At 46.7% G+C, this 21062-nt stretch overlaps 1 protein-coding gene across 2 annotated transcripts in view; it reads left to right on the top strand.

The window, feature by feature from the left end:
- TRABD2A (TraB domain containing 2A) overlaps positions 1-21062 on the top strand; it is a 58130-nt gene that overhangs the window by 20395 nt on the left and 16673 nt on the right. Inside the window, exons 3-4 of one of the 2 annotated variants that reach the window (XM_011963828.1) lie at positions 16853-16999; positions 19546-19720. In XM_011963828.1, coding sequence (XP_011819218.1) covers positions 16853-16999; positions 19546-19720 — 322 coding nt within the window. The remainder of the gene's footprint in view (positions 1-16852; positions 17000-19545; positions 19721-21062) is intronic. The other variant, XM_011963837.1, reaches the window with a different exon arrangement.

The raw sequence follows: 21062 nt of genomic DNA, 5'->3' as shown, positions 1-21062 counted from the left end.
GGCACAGAGCAAGGATCTTGATTTACCACCCCCCCTTTTTTTTTGGTATGGGTCTAGCATCGTGCCTTGCACATGTGAGTGTTTACTAATTGCTGGGTGCAATTGGAGGGAGGTAGTTTTCTGAATGCTCAATCTGGCCATACTGTATTAAAAGACCAAACTACAGCATTTACTCTTTGCTGGCTGTTTCCATCTTTACCCTGACTTTTTCTCTTCTGTTGATCTTCCCAGAATCATTTCCTTCCTGCCACGAGGGCAGAGATGCTGCTTACACAATGTTAGTGTGCCATTTTCCTGGGGGGTAACTCCCAAACCATAAAAAAGTGAAAGTTTAAAACACACCCCGAGGGCAGTAGTGGGTGTGTGGCTCATGACTGTGGGGGCAGAGACCTTCCTTCCCTTACGAGGGGTAGTTTTTTTTTTTTTTGAGACGGAGTCTCGCTCTGTCGCCCAGGCTGGAGTGCAGTGGCCAGATCTCAGCTCACTGCAAGCTCCGCCTCCCGGGTTCCCGCCATTCTCCTGCCTCAGCCTCCCGAGTAGCTGGGACTACAGGCACCCGCCACCATGCCCGGCTAGTTTTTTTTGTATTTTTTTAGTAGAGACGGGGTTTCACCGTGTTAGCCAGGATGGTCTCGATGTCCTGACCTCGTGATCCGCCCGTCTAGGCCTCCCAAAGTGCTGGGATTACAGGCTTGAGCCACTGCGCCCGGCCGAGAGGGGTAGTTTTTCAATCTGTGGTGTAGGTTTTTTAAAAAAATTTTTTATTTCTGTAGAGATGGGGTCTTGCTATGTTGCTTGGTTGGCCTCAAACTCCTGGCCTCTAAAGATCCTCCCACCTCTGCCTCCCAAAGCATGGGGATTACAGGTGTGGACCACCGTGCATGACCAAATGGGAATCAACCACCCCTTGGTTCCACAGGAGTTTGAACCCTGGACTTTACGTGTATAAAGCAGACATGATAACCGCTACACTGTAGAACCATGTGTGGTGTGGTGCAGTTCTATAGCTTCTCTCCAAACCAGTCCTGAACTTCAGGGAGCCTAATATTGATTGAAGAGCCTGAAAATGAAGGCTGCCCCAAGGCCCTTGGTTGCTGGAAGCGGAAGTGACAGACATCCCTGCAGTGGGGGGGATTTTGGGCACAGCCTATCCTCATGAACCCAGTTTTTCTCCCTTCCTCCTTCTTTGGGGCTGTCATGGTAGAATAACTGCCTAAGAATATGATTAATGAGGAAAAGGTATACAAATTTTATTTTCTAAATGTTATATAGATTAATGAACATACTAGAATTTGAGCTGGATTTTCAAGGGAAGGCTAGCATTTAGTAAGGTAGGAAAATAGACAGCTATTCTGAATGGGCCAAAAGTGCAGGCAAAACTGGGAAAATTTGTACTGTGCTGGCCACAGCGTGGCAGGCTGGGTTGGCTATATAAGCATTTGTTTAGGGATCTGGTGAGAGGTGATGTTGGAGGGAGCTAGACTATGAGGCTGGGAAACCTAGGTGTGTTCTCTGCACAGAAGGGTTATACAGAAGCTGTTTTTAGTGGGGAGAGAGAGGCTGGACATGGTGGCTCAAGCCTTTAATCCTAGCACTTTGGGAGGTTGAGGCAGGAGGATTGCTTGAGGCCGGCTGGGAGTTCAAGACCAGCCTGGGCAACATAGCGAGACCCCATCTCTACAAAAAATGAAACATTAGCTGGGCATGGTGGTAAGTGCCTGCAGTCCTAGCTACTCAGGAGGCAAAGGCAGGAAGATCACTTGGGCCCACAAGTTTGAGGCTGCAATGAGCTATGATTGTGCCATTGCATTCTGACCTGGGTGACAGAGCAAGACTCTGTCTCTAACGAAATAGAATATAAAGTGGAGGGAGGGATAGCACACAGCAGTGCTGCAGGACAAGGCATTTGGCCACTGAGTGTGGCTGGGTAGGGTGAGACACCCATCTATCTGGCAGTGGTGTTGGAGGTTGCCTCTTTGCTGGCAGCCTTGGCCGTGTTAACCTCAGGACCCCAGGCCATCAGGAGGGAGATATTGGGAGTCTGGGAACTGATACAGCTGGGGAGTGAGATATTTGACTTTTATTGAGTTGCTCTGTGTGTGGACTTGATAGTGATTGTCATGTAGTTCGTTGTACAAGGGAAAACCTGACATGGATGCTGATCAAGGATATTGGAGAAAATTAAGGGAAATGCCAGGGAGTCTGTGGAAATGATGTGGTTGATAATCATTCCGATGAACTGCTTAGCTCTCATGCCTAACTGGCCCCAGGCACAAGTTCATATGTGGGTAAGGGTAGGTTATTAACTTTATTGTGCTTTTGATTTGGTTCTTCATATGATTTTTCATAGTTTGTTGACATAGTCTTGAAGCTGGGTTGTCTTGTCACAACTTTATAAAATCTAAAGGAAACTTACCTACCAAGCAGTAAAAGTTACAAGAATGGAGATCTTCTGAGTCAGTCGGGAAGTGCTTGGTAGAGGTTGGACATTAACTAGGCCTTGGAGATGGAGAAATTAGTATTTATTCTCATTGTTACCTCAGCATTGCGTAGGATTTGAGGAAGGAAGTATATTAGCCTGCTTGGGTTGCTGTAACAGAATACCACAGCCTGGGTGGCTTCGACAAAAGAAACTGAAGTCTCACAGTTCTGGAGGCTCCAAGTTCAAGATCAGGGCGAATCCTCTCTCCTCGGCTTGCGGACGGTGTCTTCTTGCTGTGACCTCACATGGCCTTTTCTCTGTGTGAGCGTTGGGAGAGACAGCTCTGGCGACTCTTCCTCTTTTTATAAGGTCACAGTCCTGTTGGGTCAGGGCCCCGCCCTTATGACCTCATTCAACTTTAATTCTTAAAGCCCTTTCTCCAAATATGGTGACATGGGGGGTTAGAGCTTCAACATGACTTTTTGGGGGACATAATTTAGTGCATAACAGGAGAAGATGGATGAGCTTATTTAGCCCTTGAAAGTCAGGGCGGGAGCTGAACTGATTGAAAAGGAGAAAAAATGGTCAGGAGATGTGATCAAAGTGAGCAGAAGGCTTGGGGGGTGTCCAGGAGGCAGGGGAAGACAAGAGAGGGAAGGTCCGGTTGGCCGTGTGCATTCTTCTAGGCTGTGTGCCCTCCTGGTGTTCAGGAACCGTCATTGTTGACAACATAGCACTTCTTCAGGTTAAAATGTCACTGAAGATCAGTTTGTCTCGTCCTTATGCTTGAGTCCTTTTGTTGAGAACTCAGGTTCAAGTTTTGAGAAGCGCTTCCCCGCTACCTCTGCCAAAAAGCAGACCTAGACATCCAAAGAAGTGTGTGGAAGCTTTAGCTCCTGAGTCTGGCAGCATCCATTCACATGACAAAAAGGAGCAGAACTTTCATCATCATCTTGGTTTGAGGGGCCAGTCTAGACTCTTCCAAGGGACCAGTGTCTTTTCAGGTAAGGGAGGAGGTATTTGAAAGAGTGGTTGCAAATGAAGACAAAGGGCATGAGAAGGACCTCCCCACTGCCTGGAGACCTAGGTGAGGTGGCGAGGCAAGGACCAGACACCCTCAAGGTGTCTTAAAAAATTATCTGGGTGCATGGTCTGAGGGCAAGGGAGACCCTTCCCCTACTGCTTCCAAACTATACTTCAAGGGACTGAATGGCTCTCAAAAGTGAACTAAGTTAAAAAGAAGACACAACAACCCCACACTCCAGAAGGTGAGGCCTGCGCTCGAACAGATGCGAGGCCCTTTGTTCAAGCGCGGGAGGCTGGTGGGGTGGTGTGGGCCACTGTGAGCCGCGTAATGGGCGGTGCCTTTCATATGCAGAGCAGGCCTTTGATCTGAGGGGGATGAAAGTGCTGGAAAGAGGAGAGGCTCACTGGGGGGCCTTTGTTTTTGACAAAAAAGGCATCTGCCGGACTCGAACCCCCTCACCCACCCCCTCAGCCCCTGGGCCGACTCAACAATGCCCCAACTGGGACCTGGGTCTCCCCACAGCTGAAGAAGTCTCAGGAAAGAGAAAAAGGCCTGCTGCAAATGTGGACAGGAGCTTAATCGATTCTTTCCACAGCCCAGAAAGAAAGGGAGAGAGAAGAAGGGCTGTGGGGAGGCAAGGGGAGAGTGGAAAGGGGGACGTGGGGGGCTAGGGGGCAAAGAAGGGTGGAATTTGAACCCTGAAGTAAACTGTCTGGTGATAAGCCTGTAAAGTATTCTCCAGTGAGCACAACGTTCAGAAGGCAGTGCAGGTGGGGTGAATATGTGTCATTGGAGGGAGGGAGAAGAGGATTCAGCTGATGATAAGCCATGATTATGGTCAGACTGATAATCATTTTTTTAAAAAAGAGAGTATAATGTACGGCAAGCACTAATGTGAAAGTAGCAATCTGTGTATCTTACTTACTGTGTTTTCTAAGGGGAAAATTAAATTCCTTTAGTTTTTGCACTGTAGGAAATGCCATATCAGGGGTGTTTTATCTTAGTTGTAATATTTCCAATAGTTCTTTTCTTGTGGTCTCTTGTCTCTTGCCCTTCTTGAAATCTAAACGAATGCAAATTAAAAGAGATTTGAAATGAGGCAATTGGTATTTGGCCTATAGAGATGAGTATTTTCTGCTTGTGGACAATTTGTAAGTCCATTCTGTGGGGTAGATGTACTCTTTGAATGTGAAGCTGATGATTCAGCCAGTGCCGTGTCATCAAGTCAGGTATCCACTCAGGTGTAAGGAGGGAGGGGGCACGTGGAATCATGTCCTATGTAGGGCTGTCCCTTCAGAAGCTGTGGTTTGGGTAGGGGTTGTAGAGGAAGGGCACAGTGATTTTAAGGGAGGAGACTACCCCTCATATCATCTTATACCCAATTTCTGACTCCAAAGAAAGAAGAAGTAAAAACTAAAAGGCAGAAATGAAATCCACAGGCAGACAGCCCGGTGCCGCACCCTGGGCCGGGTAGTTAAAGATCAACCCCTGACCTAAATGGTTCTGTTATCTATAGATTACAGACATTGTATAGCAATGCGCTGTGAAAATCCCTGTCTTGTTTTGTTCCCATCTAATTACTGGTGCATGCAGCCCCCAGTCACGTACCCCCTGCTTGCTCAGTCACGACCCTCTCACACGCACCCCCTTAGGGTTGTGAGCCCTTAAAAGGGACAGGAATTGCTCACTCAGGGAGCTTGGCTCTTGAGACAGAAGTCTTGCCTATGCCCCCAGCTGAATAAACCCCTTCCTTCTTTAACTCGGTGTCTGAGGAGTTTTGTCTGCCGCTCGTCCTGCTACAATTTGACACCTTTGGTACACCCAGTAGGAGAGAGAGGTCTGTAATCAGAGGATGGTTTTGTGGAACTTTTCCCCAGAGGTAGAAGTTGACCTGACACTGTGATCTTGGGGGGCAAGGGGCGTTAGTTAACAGGACAGGAAGGGTGAATTTGAGGCTGTCTGTGCATCTTACCTGGTGGTGCTGTCATAACCAGGACAGGGCATTCAGCAGAAGTAGGCGTATTGCCTCTTCTTGCCTTAGAGTTGCATGGGTCTGGGCAGTCAGGTAGGTCTTGCCTGAGGAGAGGTTGGCTTTAGAGGTCCGGGAGGCACCAAGGCTAGTCTTGCTGCCTATTGCCCTGTTTTTTGTGCAGTCTCTCTGCGGAAAGAGTATGAACTTTGGAGACCGTGGATCTGCGTTTGAATCCTGGCTCCCCCATTTCCTAGTATTGTGATGTTGGGTGAGATATTGAACATTTCTGAGTCTGTTTTCTTATTTGTAAAAGGGGTATGATGAAACAAACATTGTCAGTTTGTAGTGAAGAATAAACAGAGAACCTTTGTAAAGTGCCCAGTGCATAATGTTTTGGTTAGTTTGCTGTTGCTTTTGCTCCTACCACCGTAAGTGGTTGGGCTTACTCGTATCTAGCCTGTACAGTTGTCCCCTCAGTATCCATGGGGGATTGGTTCCAAGACCCATTTGGATACCAAAATTCAAGGATGCTCAAGTTCCTGCTATAAAATGGCAAGTTGCATTTGGATATAACCTACACACACCCTCCCAAATACTGTGTCATCTCTACATTACTTACAATACATAATACAATGTAAATGCAGTGTAAATAGTTGTTATACTGTATTTTTGTTTTTTAAAATTGTATTATTATTTTTTCAAATGTAAGTAATATATACTTATATATAATATATGAAAAACAAATAAATAAATTTTTTTGAGATGGAGTCTTGCTCTGTGCCCAGGCTGGAGTGCAGTGGGGCAATCTCGGCTCACCGCAACCTCTGCCTCCCTGGTTCAAGCGATTCTTCTGTCTCAGCCTCTCGAGTAGCTGGGACCACAGGTGCGCGCCACCATGCCTAGCTAATGTTTGAATTTTTAGTAGAGATGGGGTTTCACCATATTGGCCAGGCTGGTCTTGAACTCCTGACCTTGTGTGCCTTGGTCTTCCAAAGTGCTGGGATTACAGGCATGAACCACTGCATTCAGCAAGGCTGGAAATCTTAAATTGAGGTAGTGGCCAGGCAGTGTTCTCTCTGAAGGACCTAGAAGAGAATCCCCCCTTTCAGCTTCTGGTGGTTGACACCTGTCCTTGGTGTTTCTTGTCTTGTAGGAGCCTCACTCCAGTCTCTGCCTGATATGGTTTGGCTGTGTCCCTGCCCAAATCTTATATTGAACTACAGTTTCCATAATCCCCATGTGTCATGGGAGGGACCAGGTGGGAGGTAATTGAATCATGGGGGTGGTTACCTCCATGCTGTTCTCCTGATAGTGAGTTCTCATGAGATCTGATAGTTTTATAAGGGGCTTTCCCAGCTATTGCTTGACACTTCTCCTTCCTGTGGCCATGTGACGAAGGACATGTTTGCTTCCTCTTCTGCCATGGTTGTAAGTTTCCTGAGGCCTCCCCAGCCCGGCAAAACCATGAGTCAATTAAACCTTCCTCCTTTATAAATTACCCAGTCTCAGGTATGTCTTTATTAGCAGCGTGAGAATGGACTAACACACTGCCTCTGGCGTCACCTCGGTGTTCTCAGTGGGTGTTTCTGCATGTTCTTCTCCCTGTGGGTGCCTGTTTTCTGTATCTAAATTTTCCCTTTCTTGTAAGGACACAGTCATATTAGATTAGGACCCACCCTAATTATTTTAACTTAAATATATCTGCAAGACCTTGTTTCCAAATAAGTTCACATTCATAGGTCCTGGGGGTTAGGATGAACGTATCTTTTGGGTGGGGGGAAGAATTTAACCCACAACACCTTCTTTTGCCCTCTCTAGTGGTTCCACAGCTGGTTAAGGAGATGATTTTCAGATGGACTTATCTTCTGTGTCCTGCAGTGACCTTTACCCTCCTGGGCTAATGGAAAACTTCGCCTATTGGGAGATCTATTCTTCTTTTTCCTTATTTCCTTCTGGGCTTGCCGTTGGCCTAGGAGGCTCTGGCTTCCATCTCATTCACTCAGGGAGCTTTCACTCTGCACAGTGGAGATGAAGGTCTCATCACTGGGCCTTTGGCTGCTTCTACATTGGGCATATGGGTCATCTTTGCAGTTGTCACATTCCTGCTGCCCTCTGGGGAAAGGCTGGTGGCTCCTGCTGAGGTGCTGGAAGCACCTCCAAGTACAAGCTGCAACACCCTCCTCCACCCTGCCAACAGCCCCTGAGGACGTATTGGCCCTGCTTCTGATAGCCAAGCCAGCAACTCCGGCCACCTCATGGTCATTCTGGCACCTCCTCCCCTGCAACCCCATGGTCATTCTGGCCACCCCTCCTCCCACCCCATGCTCATTCTGGCACCCCCTCCCCCTAGCCCATGGTCATTTTGGCCACCCTTCCTCAACTCTGTGATCATTCTGGCAACCCCTTCCCCAACCCCATGGTCATGCTGGCATCCCTCCCCTAACCCCATGGTCATTCTGGCAACCATCCCCCACTGCATGGTCATGCTGGCTGTGCTTCTTCCTGGACCCTTGGTGGCTACTCTGTCCTTGCTGCATTGGTCTGTCCTGGGTCTGCAGACTTGGTTGCTGCTACATTAAGAGAGCCTGCTTCAGTGCCTTTGTCTACCTGTACTGCCACCCCTGTTGTTGTCCTTTGCCAGGCTTCATAGGTTTATGACTGTAGAAGAGTATGTGCTGGGGTAGCTATACTGGCCGTTCTGTGATTAGAGTTTGTGTGTGGAGGTTACGTTGGTGTCCCTCCCCGCAACATAACCAGAGGAGATGACTCAGACATCTCAGGGACCATGTGGAGGCTCCTGATGCCAACCTGATCCTGACCCCCTTCTCTATGGAGCTCCATGGCCTGTGCCAAGGGGAGGAGAATCAAGCAAGGCAGAGAGGTCAGGATGGAGACCAGAGAGCTCTGCTCCCATTGCTTCTTGAGATGGAGCAAATTAAGGGCTTATAAGTGTAATTACATTTGAGGTCATCAAATCCAATCTTCTATTCGATGTAGGAATCACATTTATGGTCATTTCAATTTTGACTGAACAGCCCCAGTGCCAGCAGAGCACAATTACAGTTCCCCAGGGAACCTCCTTGTACATGTGTGTTTTACATACTTGTGCTGGTATTTCTTTTTTTTCTTTTTTTTTGAGGCAGAGTCTCGCTCTGTCGCCCGGACTGGAGTGCAGTGGCCCGATCTCAGCTCACTGCAAGCTCCGCCTTCCGGGTTTACGCCATTCTCCTGCCTCAGCCTCCCAAGTAGCTGGGACCACAGGCGCCCGCCACCTCGCCCGGCTAGTTTTTGTATTTTTAGTAGAGACGGGGTTTCACCGTGTTAGCCAAGCCAGGATGGTCTCGATCTCCTGACCTCGTGATCCACCCGTCTCGGCCTCCCAAAGTGCTGGGATTACAGGCTTGAGCCACCGCGCCCGGCTTGTGCTGGTATTTCTATGGGGGAAAGATTCCATTTTCCATTTTGACAGCTACTACTAACAAATTATGCATGTGTGCATACAATGTACTGACATATGCAAATGAGTGCATGGCAGTCATGGACAGGGAACTCAAAAAGAAAGGACTTTCTAATAGTTAAAAATGTCTTACAAGACATTTTACAAGTGGGTGACGTGAGATGGTAAGTGTTCAAAAAGAAGAGCTTGGATGGTCGGGATGCTACAGAGGAGATTAAACACTGGGTATGAGATTAGAACAGCTGACATCTAAGGTCGTAAATTCAGCCTCCTGGTACACTCTACGAAAGCATTGGAACTCTCTCCAAGGTGACATCACCCACTGGTGGCTCATTTGTTTCTGGGTCCTTCCAAATGCAATGCCTCTTTCAGGTGAGCCTCAGAGAACAATAGCTGTGTATGACCCTGTGTATGAGTCCATCTCCTCGAGTGTTTGCCGAGACTTAGACTGGGCTGTGCTTGTCCTCTGCCATAGACACAGACGTCCATTGTATCCCTAGTTGGGATGGCCTGGATTCTGCTGGGACCCTCCACTGGTGACCTCACATGATAAAGACTTTTTCTCAATAAATAAGACCTTTCTGTGTATCTGAAGCGGACACCTTTGCAGGTAGCAAGAATGGCGAGTAGCAAGCTTTAAGCATAGCTACTGTTTCTTATAACCTAGGACAGAAATCTTTATAGACTTCTAGGGAAGTAGCCTGGTTAGTACTCAGGTCTTGGAGGTCTCTGGCTTATTCCCCTAATGGTCTGGCCACACCCAGGAGGCTATTCACAGCCTGTGGCTGGTCAGGCCAGCAGCATGATGTTAGGTGTTGGAGAAAGGGGCTGGTGGAAGCCATGGCCACTGTTACCATTTGGATGCAGTTCTGCACATTAATCACTTATCTTTTGCTAGTCAGGATAATGTTGCTCTCAAACACTCTCCTCCCTTGGATCATTGTTGCCGAAGGCTCCCCATGGAGGGGTTGAGCCTAATGCTTGGCCATTGGGAGCCGGTAATACGGTAACACAGTTTCACCACTCATGGAGCCACCTGTTTTTTGATGGGGGGAGGGGCAAACTATAGTTCTAGGGCAAGGGAGTGACTGAGATAGCTCATCTGTCTCTGGGGCCTCCACCTTGACCCCAAACTCCTACTGAGTATCCGCATTTATCCTCTACCACCCTCTGTGACTGGGTGCTGTCACACACCCATTGGTTCTTGCCCCCTCTCCAACCCAAGAGCTACCCTGTCAGGGTAGGGCCACCACCATCTTCTTCCCCACGTGCAGCTCAACCTCCCAGAGGACAGGCTGACTCTGTGGGGGTGGAGGAGGGGTGAGGAATACCATTATTATTATTGTGATGATTATTATAATTGTAAATCCATCCTGCTAACAGCTTTGAGTACTTTGCTGTCCCTCTCCTGGATGCTCAGAGTTCTAATATTCCACCATGCTTTCTTTTGTCCTCTTTTTCCCAGGGGATCATGGTTTTCCCCCAGGTGCTGTTAAAAGATTGACAGTGAGTGACAAGGACCTAAGCGAAGGCATTTGCTACCTGGCAATTTTTTGTTCAAGAGAAACCATTGGAGGTACATCAGTGTGAGTAGCTTGGCATGATGGTAGCCATTAGAGAGGAAATCTCCTTGGAAATATTCCAAGTCCACCAACTGGACTTGGAAACTTAAAATGTGAATTTCTTTTGAAATAATGTTTTAAAGGGTGATTTCTAGGCTAGTCCACAGAAAGGCTTATGTTTCTATGGAAAAACCTTAGAAAACACTGTGACTTGCAGAAGCATGCCGGCCCATTCTGCCAACACCCCAACAGCCCACATCCTTCCTGGCGAGAGTATAAGTCAGGCTCTACAAGCTATGGTGCAGGGAATTGGCATTCAGGTACCTTGTTGGTGACTGGAGCCATCAATTGATTCCAGTGCAGCAAGACCAGCATCTCTTTAAGGCATTTTTTTTATTTGCAAGAGTTGGACATGTCTGGTATTCATTTCTTCAGGTTCTTGAGGCTCTAACTCTAACAAGTCCTGTCTGTGGTTTCCAGCCTTGCCTGTGTATTGCAGTCACCTGGGGGTGGAGGTAGGTGGAGATTCATGACAGCATAGCTGTGATTATAGAAGATGTCCATCTGGTGTACAATCTGGTGTACAGAAGAGCTGACGTACAAGTTTGGCTTGGTTTATATGCAGCAATTACTCAGCACGGAGCAGCCCTGGATGCATGATGTGGGCTGGTGCCTAAGACGAAGGGAAATAAGCAAGCCTATGGGTGGGTAGAGCATGCCAAGGTTTATGTCAACAATGAAGTGGTGGAGAATGAGTTGCAATCTGTGGTTTGGGAAATACTGACTTCGAAGGTCCCAGGGAAAATCAAAACATCTGGGTGTCTGGAAGAGGAGGCTGGTCTGAGATCTGGGAGAAATGAGCCCTGAATCCTTACAGGATTGTCTGAAATATTGAGCTGTAGAACTCTGCTTGGGTTTCTCCTTGAAGTCAGCCAGGGGCAGCCTGAGCCCAGAGCAGAGGCCCCAGGACAGCTTTGGGTTGGGACAGTGGGGGATACATCTGGGGGTCTGCAGCAAGCGGCTTCTGCACCTAAACTGCTTTTTCACTTAAAAGACTGCAGAGAACCTGGATTTTGTCCCTTTTTGTAGTCAGAAATTTTCCTTCTCCATTTCTGTGATTTGCCTCAGTCGTTGATGGTATCCTATGACTAGGACAGCTGGAATTGCATTTCCTTCAGAAATAGTGAAGGCTGCCTATTCACCAGACTTTGGCTTTTTATTTTCTGCTTGTTTTATCTTACATTATAATATATAGTTTCAGGACCAGGCAATGGTTTATACCTGTAATCCCAGCATTTTGGGAGGCCGAGGTGGGTGGATCACTTGAGGTCAGGAGTTCAAGACCAGCCTTGCTAATATGGCAAAACTCCATCTCTACAGAATTACAAAAATAGCTGAGCATGGTGGCAGGTGCCTGTAATCTTAGCTGCTCAGGTGGCTGAGGCACAAGGATCGCTTGAATCTGGGAGGCAGAGGTTGCAGTGAGCCAAGACTGTGCCATTGCACTCCAGCCTAGGTGATAGAGCAAGACTCCATCTCTTTCTCTCTCTTTCTCTCTCTCTCTCTCTCTCTATATATATATATACACACACACATATACATATATATAAAATATATAAAAAAATTATATATGTAATATATTTTCAGTATTTGTTCATGGAAAGGCTTTTATTGACTAAAGCCTTTGATTGACTTTTATTGGCCAAAGCAGCAAAATGAAAGTGGAGGAGATATCTGTCTGTCTATCTATCTATCTATCTATCTATCTATCTATCTATCTATCTATCTATCTATCTATCTATTGTTTTTATGTGTAGAGAGCATCCATGAAAAGAGATACAATGTGTTGGCAGCAGTGGTTGCTTTTAGGAAGAGTGACTGGGGAGCAGGGATTGGAAGGCGATCTATTTCTTCATACTGTTTAAAATTTTTACCGTATGCATACTATTAGAAAAAAAGGAGCACTGAGATCGACATGGGTTATGGGTTGAATTATGTCTTCATCCCATATTCTTCCACTGTGGTCCCAATCCCAGGTATCTCAGATTGTGACTATATTTGGAAACAGCGTCTTTGCAGGTGAGGAAGTTAAGATGAGGTCATTAGGGTGGGCCCTACTCAAAAATGACTGTTCTTATAAAAAAAAGGAAATTTGGACACATAGATAGATATACATGTGGGAAGAACACTATGTAGATTGGAATTATGTAGCCACAAGCCAAGGAACCACCAGAAGCTAGGAGAGAGGCCTGGAATAGATCCTTTCCCAACTTCTTCAGAGGAAGCATGACCTCGTCAACACCTTGGTTGCATACTCTAGCATCCAGGATGGTGAGGCAATACAATTCTGTTGTTTAAGCTATGCATTTTGTGGTATTTTGTTATGGCAGCCCTAGGAGCCTAACATAACACATGAGAAATGTTAGCAGAAACTGTAAAGGAAGGATTTGAATGGAGAAAGGGAGACACAGTGGGAGGCAGTGGGCACAGTGGGAGGCAGTGAGCACTAGCAGGGTGGATCCATCCAGGACCCTTGTGCCTGCTCCTTTGCCCCTCTCCCCTCCTGGCCACTGTCCCCAGCTCCTGGCTGAGCATGCTGCTCATGGCACCTGGCCTTTTTGGATTTCTAGGAACAACAGTCCTTGTGCCCCAGGTGTGTTCAGCTGATTCATGTGAGGTGACTTGATCAGTGACAATGCCCCATTCAGGACGGCCCACCTGGAAGAGGCCCTGGGGTCAACTTAACTGTGGAGTTTGTGAGCAAGTCTCTTACCCACAAGCCACATCCTGAAACCCCAAATTTGTCAGATTGGTTCAGAGTTCTCCAAGCACAGCAAGGAGAGTAAATTATGTAAGGATGACTGACAGTCATTTGTCGTATCAGAGAGGGGTCCTTCAGAGATGCCACAGTAGTTTATGAGGATGCCATATCTGGGCCTCCGTGGTTCGAATGGGAGTGAGTTTAGGATTGTGCATTGCTCCTGTGGTGCCCATGGAGACTTCCCTTGGAGCACCATCCTGCCCTGGACTTGGTTCCTCACTGGAGAGGGAGTTACCTCCTCTAGCTCCACAGATGGCCACCCATGGCCTGACCAAAGGTTCACTCCAAGGGAGGCACCTTCGGCAAGGCTCTGCCCCTACCCAGCTTCACTCCAGGGCAGCCCGAGGCATGGACCGACAGGTCTGGGCAGCACAGGTGATAAAGGGCCACCATCTGGAGTGGGACGGCTGGGTGGCAGTGGCCTGCCTCCCTGGTTTGTGGCGGTAGTGTGCAAACAGGCACCTTGAGTCATCAGGGGAGTATTCTGTGTCCAAGGAAACCCTGTAAGGACACTTTGATCCCACTCAGAGACTTTTTCTTCAGGAATCCGTCTTGGGTCTTTCTCCCCGGAGTCTGTTTCAGTGAGGGCTTTCCCTTGCTTAACATAAACAGTGCTCCAGAGACTTCCCCACATCTCAGCTAAGCCAGCGAAGGAGGGGTTTGGGGTGGGCTGCCTCGTCTGATGACCCCAGGCCAAGCTGTCCTCGAGGCTCGTCATGGAGCCTTCTCTGACTTTCATTGACTGCGTCTCTTTGGACACACAGCGACCACTGTGTCTGGTGTTTAGCACCTGCTGGTGAGTACAGTGGGGCAGGATCCTTCCTCTTTTCAGCCAAGGAAATCCAGCCCCTTTTACCTCATCACTTAGTTGGTCTCTGTATCTCTTGATCTTTTAGGTCGATGGTTTATCTTGTGCTGGGTTTTAATCTGTGAGAAGCTTAAGGCCTTTCAGAAGTAGTTGGGGTATAAATAAACACACATGAAAGCCATGCTTCCCCTGGGTTGTTATTCGAATCACTGCAGCAGCTCTGAAAGGAAAGCCATGTGGTGATTACAGGAAATCATGCTAGAGATTTAAAAAGCACATTTCTGTGGTTTTTAGCAACAAAAGAAAGATTCAGCACCAACTCTGATGCACAGTCCACTGTTCAAACTTCCTTAAAAGAAGAGTGTTTATAGTATGGCCTCCTCACCATAGTGCTGGGTGACACGAGGTGACCTCCCTCCTCTCCAGGCAAAATAGAAAGCAATGACCCTGGGATGATCAAGGGTTTTGATTTGCTTGTGTATGTGCTGTCCTGGGAAGCCTGAAATCAGAGAGTTTAACTTTGGGCCTCTGCCTTTCATCCTCCTCCCAGAAGCCTCTGTGATACACCCTTTCCACCCTTCTTTTCAATATTTTTCTTGAAAAACGCCCCCTTTTTCAGGTAAAATGAAAGCTCCATTAAAGGCAAGGATTTTGTCTTGTTCATGAGTGTATCTTCAGTGCTTGGAACAGTAGGCATATAATAACTATTTATTGACTGAATTAATGAATAGAAGAAGGGATGAATGAATGAACTTTAGGATCATTTAGTACTGTGACTTGCCTTGATTCTGTCCTTGATTAGTTGACACAGAATGAACTTTCATGATACCTTTCATCATCCCTTACTCCCTTCCATTCTTTTACAAAGAGAGATCTGCCTCCTTCTTTGGTTAAGGTTGAATCACAGGCACAGGAAATACTAGAGTAACTGAAGGAGGTAACTATATGGAAGGAGGGATACTGTGGTTTGAATGTGTCCCCTCCAAAATTCAGATGTTGCTAGTGTGATGGTATTAAGAGGTGAGGCCTTTAGGAGGTGATTAGGCCATGAGGGCTCCTCTTTATAAGGATAAGGGCCTTTATGGGATTAAGGCTCCTCTTTATAAGGCCTTTATGGGATTAAGGCCCTTATAAAAGAGGTGTCATGCAGCCATTCCGTTAGCTTGCCCTTCTGTCTTCTTCCATGTGAGGATGCAGCAGGAAGGCCCTCACCAGACCAAAGGCTAGTGCCTTGATCTCGGACTTCCCAGCCTCCAGGATGGTGAGAAATACATTTCTGTTCCTTATAAATTACCCAGTCTCAGGCATTTTGTTGTAGCAGCACAAATGGACTGAGACAAGGGGCACGCAGTGGGTCTGTGCCACCTTGGCCCATGGGAGGCAAACCAGGAAGCCTCGTCTCCTCGCTACTCAGAATGAGAACATGTGAAAGGAGAAAGGGAGTTGGGGCTGGGTAGGGTCATTTGCTGACCTGAGACCTCTAATGGTTGTCTCTGGAGAGTTGAAACATCTTGCTAAAGACCTCATAGTCAGTCTTTGCTGCAACACAGATGGACCAAGCCTGTCTGTATTGTAGCAAATAGTGAGGGGATATTCCAGCAAAGGCAGCATCCTGTATGCTGATTACTGGGGAAGCACAAGAAACGGGAGCTGTCAGAGGCTATAGAGCTGCACCTATATGTGGGGAGGTGAGAGAGAAAATTTCACAGGGTCATAAATGTTGTCTGGAGCCTCGTAGTGGGTGGCCAGCCCCACTACCCACCTGATATCAGGAACCGTACCTCCCCACCTCTGACCCAGCTCTCCAGTGCCCAAGAGAATTCTCTACTTTGTAAAATGAATTCTCCTGGGCACTGGAGAGCTGGGTCAGAGCCGGAGAGGTAGGGTTCCTGGAATCAGGATCTTGAATCTGGATTTTCCCAAAAGATGTTCCAATGAAGCTTTCTCTTGTGATGTGTGCCTCAAATATGTTTGGGAAACCTGACATACTCTGTTCCCCATCAAGGAGACCCACATCGCACGTTAGTATATCAAAGACTCTGAGAAGTTCTGTAAAATTAAAACCTGTTTAATTTTCTTTTCTTTTTTTTCTCGAGACAGAGTCTTGCTGTCGTCCAGCCTGGAGTGCAACGGCACAATCTCGGCTCACGGCAACCTCTGCCTCCCGGCTTCAAACCATTCTCCAGCCTTAGCCTCCCGAGTAGCTGGGACTACAGGCACATGCCACCATGCCCACCATGTTGGCCAGGCTGGTGTTTAATTTTCTTTAGCCTTCATTTCCCATTTTTTCACATTAACTCCCGTTAATATCCCATGGATCTAATGACACTGTTAGCTGGCCATGCCGCATTGATGGTTAGAAAAGATGTGGATAATGCATTGGTTCCTGCCCAGTCCTTTATGTAATTGGAACCCACTGGTAGGTGTGTCTGTGAGTCCCCAGCCCTCTCTCTGCCCCACCTCCTAGCTTCTTCAGTTGTTCCTCACAAGCTAGCTCTTGGGTTCCCTCACCTCTTGGTCACACTCATGGAAGAGTTCCAGGTTGTCTGTGTCCTCCATAAGGCAGTTCCCTAGGTGCATCTGATTGGGGCTGATTTGGGAAGGACTGTTCTCCTCCTTTCCTTTGGACGCTGTCCAGGGATTTGTGTTCCTTCTTAAAGTAGCACTATCCATGTCCTTACATAACGAGCACAGAGGTAAGGGTATTTCCAGTCATGGACAAAAGAAATAAGATGGCAGAAAATACTTGCCTTGTTAATGAACTTTAGAGACCTTTCTTTTAGGTCATCTTTGCTTTGAACCAGACCCTCCTGCAGCAGGAGAGCCTGCGAGCGGGCAATCTTCAGATCCCCTACACGACGGAGGATCTCATCAAACACTATAACTGCGGGGACCTCAGCTCCGTCATCCTCAGCCATGACAGCTCCCAGGTGAGCGCCTTTCCCTCTGCTAAGCTCAGTACACACTTAATTATAGGAATAAAAACATTACCTGGTGACATGTACATCCTGTGTACAAAGGATTGAGATCATGAGGGCTCTAGAAATAAAATGGGCAGATTTAGATGTCATTGAATGAGGCACTGCAGCTAATGAAAATTTTACAAACCTTGTAAGAACAGAGAGGAGCACTGATTAGGGCTAATTCCAGGATTCCAGCCAAAGGATGAAGCTTCAAAGGATTTAACAGCAGGCCACATGAACAAGCCTTGAGGAAGGGAAGGGTTCTGAGTCTGATGACCTCCTGGCTGACTTAGGTCACACTTTTGCAAAATGATGGAGCAGAACTTTGACTGCAGTTTCAGTGGCCTCTAGGAACATGTGAGCAGGGTGTTAACTGTGTATTCACAGAATGCTTACAGGATTGGGGCATCAGAGCTTGGAAGGCTACTAGCATTTGCAGACGTGGAGTGGATCATTGCATCCTGTGGTATTGCAGGATGAGTGTGGCTGAACTGGTGGATTGAGTGTTTGTCCAGCTCAGCCTTACCTGTGGGCCACTGAGTGGAAGGAAGCAGCTGGTCGGGCCTCAGAAGATCATGGTCTCCTTCCAGGAGGGAAGTGGGACAGATCTTTGTTATGCTTTTATCAACAGGCTTCCCATGGGACAAGCCATGGTCCCTTCCCCTCCTCTCTAGGACTACATGCAAATGGCAAAAATCAGCTAAACTTCTGAGGTAGGGGATTGTGTTGTTTCCCCCACCCAGGACTGGTGTCCGCATGCATGAGGACACTGGAGAGGGGAGACAGGAGCTCGTGGGTGTGGGTCATGCTGTATAGGTCTATGTTAAATTTGGGGACCCAGTCATAAGGAGACATGTATGAACATGAGAGCTGAAGGAGAAATAGCAGCAATGGGGAGAAGGACAGTAGAGACTGAGTGCAGCATCAGTCCAGAAAGGTGGCATTTCATTAATGACAGAAGCCTCAAAAGACGTAATGAGCATCTCCAAAAATCTAGAGGAAAAGGAAGTCAGATTAAGACAAAGTGAAGCAGGAGGAAAGGGAGAACAAGAAACACATTAAAGAAGGAAAAATAGAGTTGGTGGTGGTGATAGATCTTACCTGCACACTTGCTGGGGGTAGGGAAAGGGGAAGAAAAGTCAAGATCAATTGGGAAATTGACATTTGTAGCAGCAGAAAAAAGTTAATGTGGGTGGAGGATTTGGTCATTACGTGGGCAAATGGTGAGGCTGGCGGAGCAGATAATACAGATGTCTTATGCATTTCTCTCCTGTGACTTTCCCATACCTGTCCTGCCCACAGGGCCCCTACAGGAGGTCAGGGAATGTGCTGCCACTGTGAGTGAGGGCTAGGCTGGCCAGCAGGGAGTGGTGCAGGCTTTGGGTGATGTTTGGAATTTAGAAGGTGGAGCAGGATGTCAGAGGGAGATCACCCTGTGTATCTGACGCTGCCTCTGTAGAGAGGCTGGTAGAGAGGGGAGCTCTGCTGAAGAGAAGAGATTTTGGGAAATGGGCAGGGAATCTCACATAAATGACATGATTTTAAAAAAAAGATGACAGAGTAGAAGATGAAGGCTGTCAATGTGAAAATGAGAGAATATCATTTTGAGGCAATAGCGAAAGGAGATCTGTTATCCATAAGATGGAAGTTAATGCTATGTTACAGAGTCTGAGGACTTTGGAAAACTTTTTGAGAGGCTACTGGAAGCAGCAGCAGCAGGCAGGGTAGATACTGACCAAGATAACGGGTAACATTGTTAAGTCCCTGGGTGGAGGAGACAGCATGCACCCAGGGGGAGAAGTGGGAGGCTGAGGTTTGGGACGCCAGACAGCTGAGCGGGTGGGGAGAAAACATGGAGGGCTAGCCTTACCGGTAGCTCCTGTGCTGCAAGAACCATGCTGATTGTCACAATTTTGATGCAATTGCATCCTGTTATTAGCCAAAATACTGAAACTGGCTAACATGTATACCAGCATCAAGTGAAATATTTGCCAGGTAGGCAAAGAACACTGGGAAAAGCAAGGGAGAGAAATAGGAAGTGGAGAAATAATGAAAATGTAAAGTAGAGGATTTATAAAACATTTAAGTGTTCATACAAATTTCATGTTTTTGGTAATAGAATCTAAAATATGTAACTATATAAGACTATTTTTATAAGAAAAGCATGTGTGAATCACACAAGTTAAAACTATGGATGTGCTGTGCAGACAGTGTCTTTTTTTTTTTTTTTTTAATAAACACATGGCATCAGACAGAGCCATTTAACTATTATGCTATTAACATTGTAAATAGCATAAGAGTTCATTCAGTGCACTTCACTTAATATTTTTTTCACTTTGGTTACAGAGAATGTGATATAGTTGGAAACATAGCAGACAGGAAACTCCAAGAATGGCGTCACTCTTCTCTTGACAACCTCTTGACCATCTAGTTGGGGGGTTTGATGCTCCAATGAAGTAACTTTGTTAATAACTCCATTGCCCCCCCCTTTTTTTCTCTTTATTTGGGTGGAGGTTCCCAATTTTATTAATGCCACGCTACCGCCTCAGGAGCGTATCACTGCTCAGGAGATTGACAGCTACTTACGCCGGGAGCTGATCTACAAGCGGAATGAGAGAATAGGGAAGCGGGTGAAGGCCCTTTTGGAGGAGTTCCCTGACAAAGGCTTCTTCTTTGCCTTTGGAGCTGGTGAGTAGTGGGTTACCTCTGAGTAGCCTCTGAAATCTGAGGCTTCTCCCAAGAAGGGAATGTTGAGGTGAACCCCTGCTTAGGGCCTGTTAGCCATGAAGCAAGATGAAGGGAGTGACACTTTCCTTGACTTATTTCAGTTGCAGAGTGGCTCCAGCTGGGGATGGAGCATCCAGCATGGTTGAAATGTTGCTGGATGAGCTGCTGCATGTGATATCACCCATAGCTCTCTCCACACATGAGCCAGCTGGGAAAGCATTTTTGTCCTCTGAATTTCATACTTAATCCCAACTTCTTCCTGGTACTTTTCGCTTTGTAAACTTTCACTAAAAATATATCTGTCTTTACTCTTCTACCTGACAATGAGCCTCCCAAGTCCAAGGCCTGACACATCAGCTGTTACTGACTATTAACAGCACACATGGAGAGAGAATAGGACAATTATTTTCTTTTGTGGGCTTCTTGAAATAAATTTTATCCCCCGGAGTGACTCTGACACAGAATTCTTTGCAGCCTCAGGAACTGAGGATAAAAATGCCAGAGGCTGGACAGTATGCAGAAAGATCATTTGCTGGACTGGGCTTTGTCGTCTCATATTTTTTCTGCTAACTTCATAAATTTAAACAAGTCATGTCCCTCAGTTTTTTTTACCAGTAAGATAGGGAGTTGGAGAGAAGCAACTCTGAAATGGCGGGGTGAGGGCCTCCAAAAACCTGTTCTTCCATAACAGCAATAAGAACCCTGGAGAAAATGGTCAAAATCAACTTTTCCACAGCTCTGGAAATTAATTAAAGGTTTGCAACAATCCTAGAAGTGTTTATTTAAGAAAACTGGATGAGTTTTGATAGAAGCAGTGGGCTTTGTGGCATTTTAACTTGTTCTGTTTTTATCTCCCTTTTCCCAGCTTCACAGTAGTCTTGAAAATCAGGAGCCTTGAACTACACTAGCTGTGAAAACCATTTGCCTAATGGTTACTAGAGGGGACAGAATGGGTTCAAAGTTCCTCCAAAGCTCCATCCTCAAAGAATCATTACTATTTGACATGTCCAATAGCTCCCTGAAATTTCCATTCCCAAGCTTGTTTTCATTTGAATTGACTCAGAGCTTGCTCTGTGTGAATAGCCCTATTCTTATGGTGTTTGTTGAAAACAATCAGTGGCAGCAGTTTAACATCATAGTTGCTGGAAATAGCAATATTAATTGAAGCTTACAAGGGGCTGCCCAAAAAACTTAAAAGGAAAATACCATAGGGGATTTTGAAAAGCTCTAAAATATTCCTAGAAAGTCACATGCATGAGAAGGGCTGTGCACATGCCCAGGAAGGACCTGAGAAGGTCCTAAT

Source organism: Colobus angolensis, unplaced genomic scaffold, assembly GCF_000951035.1.
Source record: "Colobus angolensis palliatus isolate OR3802 unplaced genomic scaffold, Cang.pa_1.0 Scaffold118, whole genome shotgun sequence".
Classification (NCBI taxonomy): domain Eukaryota; kingdom Metazoa; phylum Chordata; class Mammalia; order Primates; family Cercopithecidae; genus Colobus; species Colobus angolensis.
Note: the sequence above shows the minus strand (reverse complement) of the source record. Positions and strands in the feature narration are given on the sequence as shown.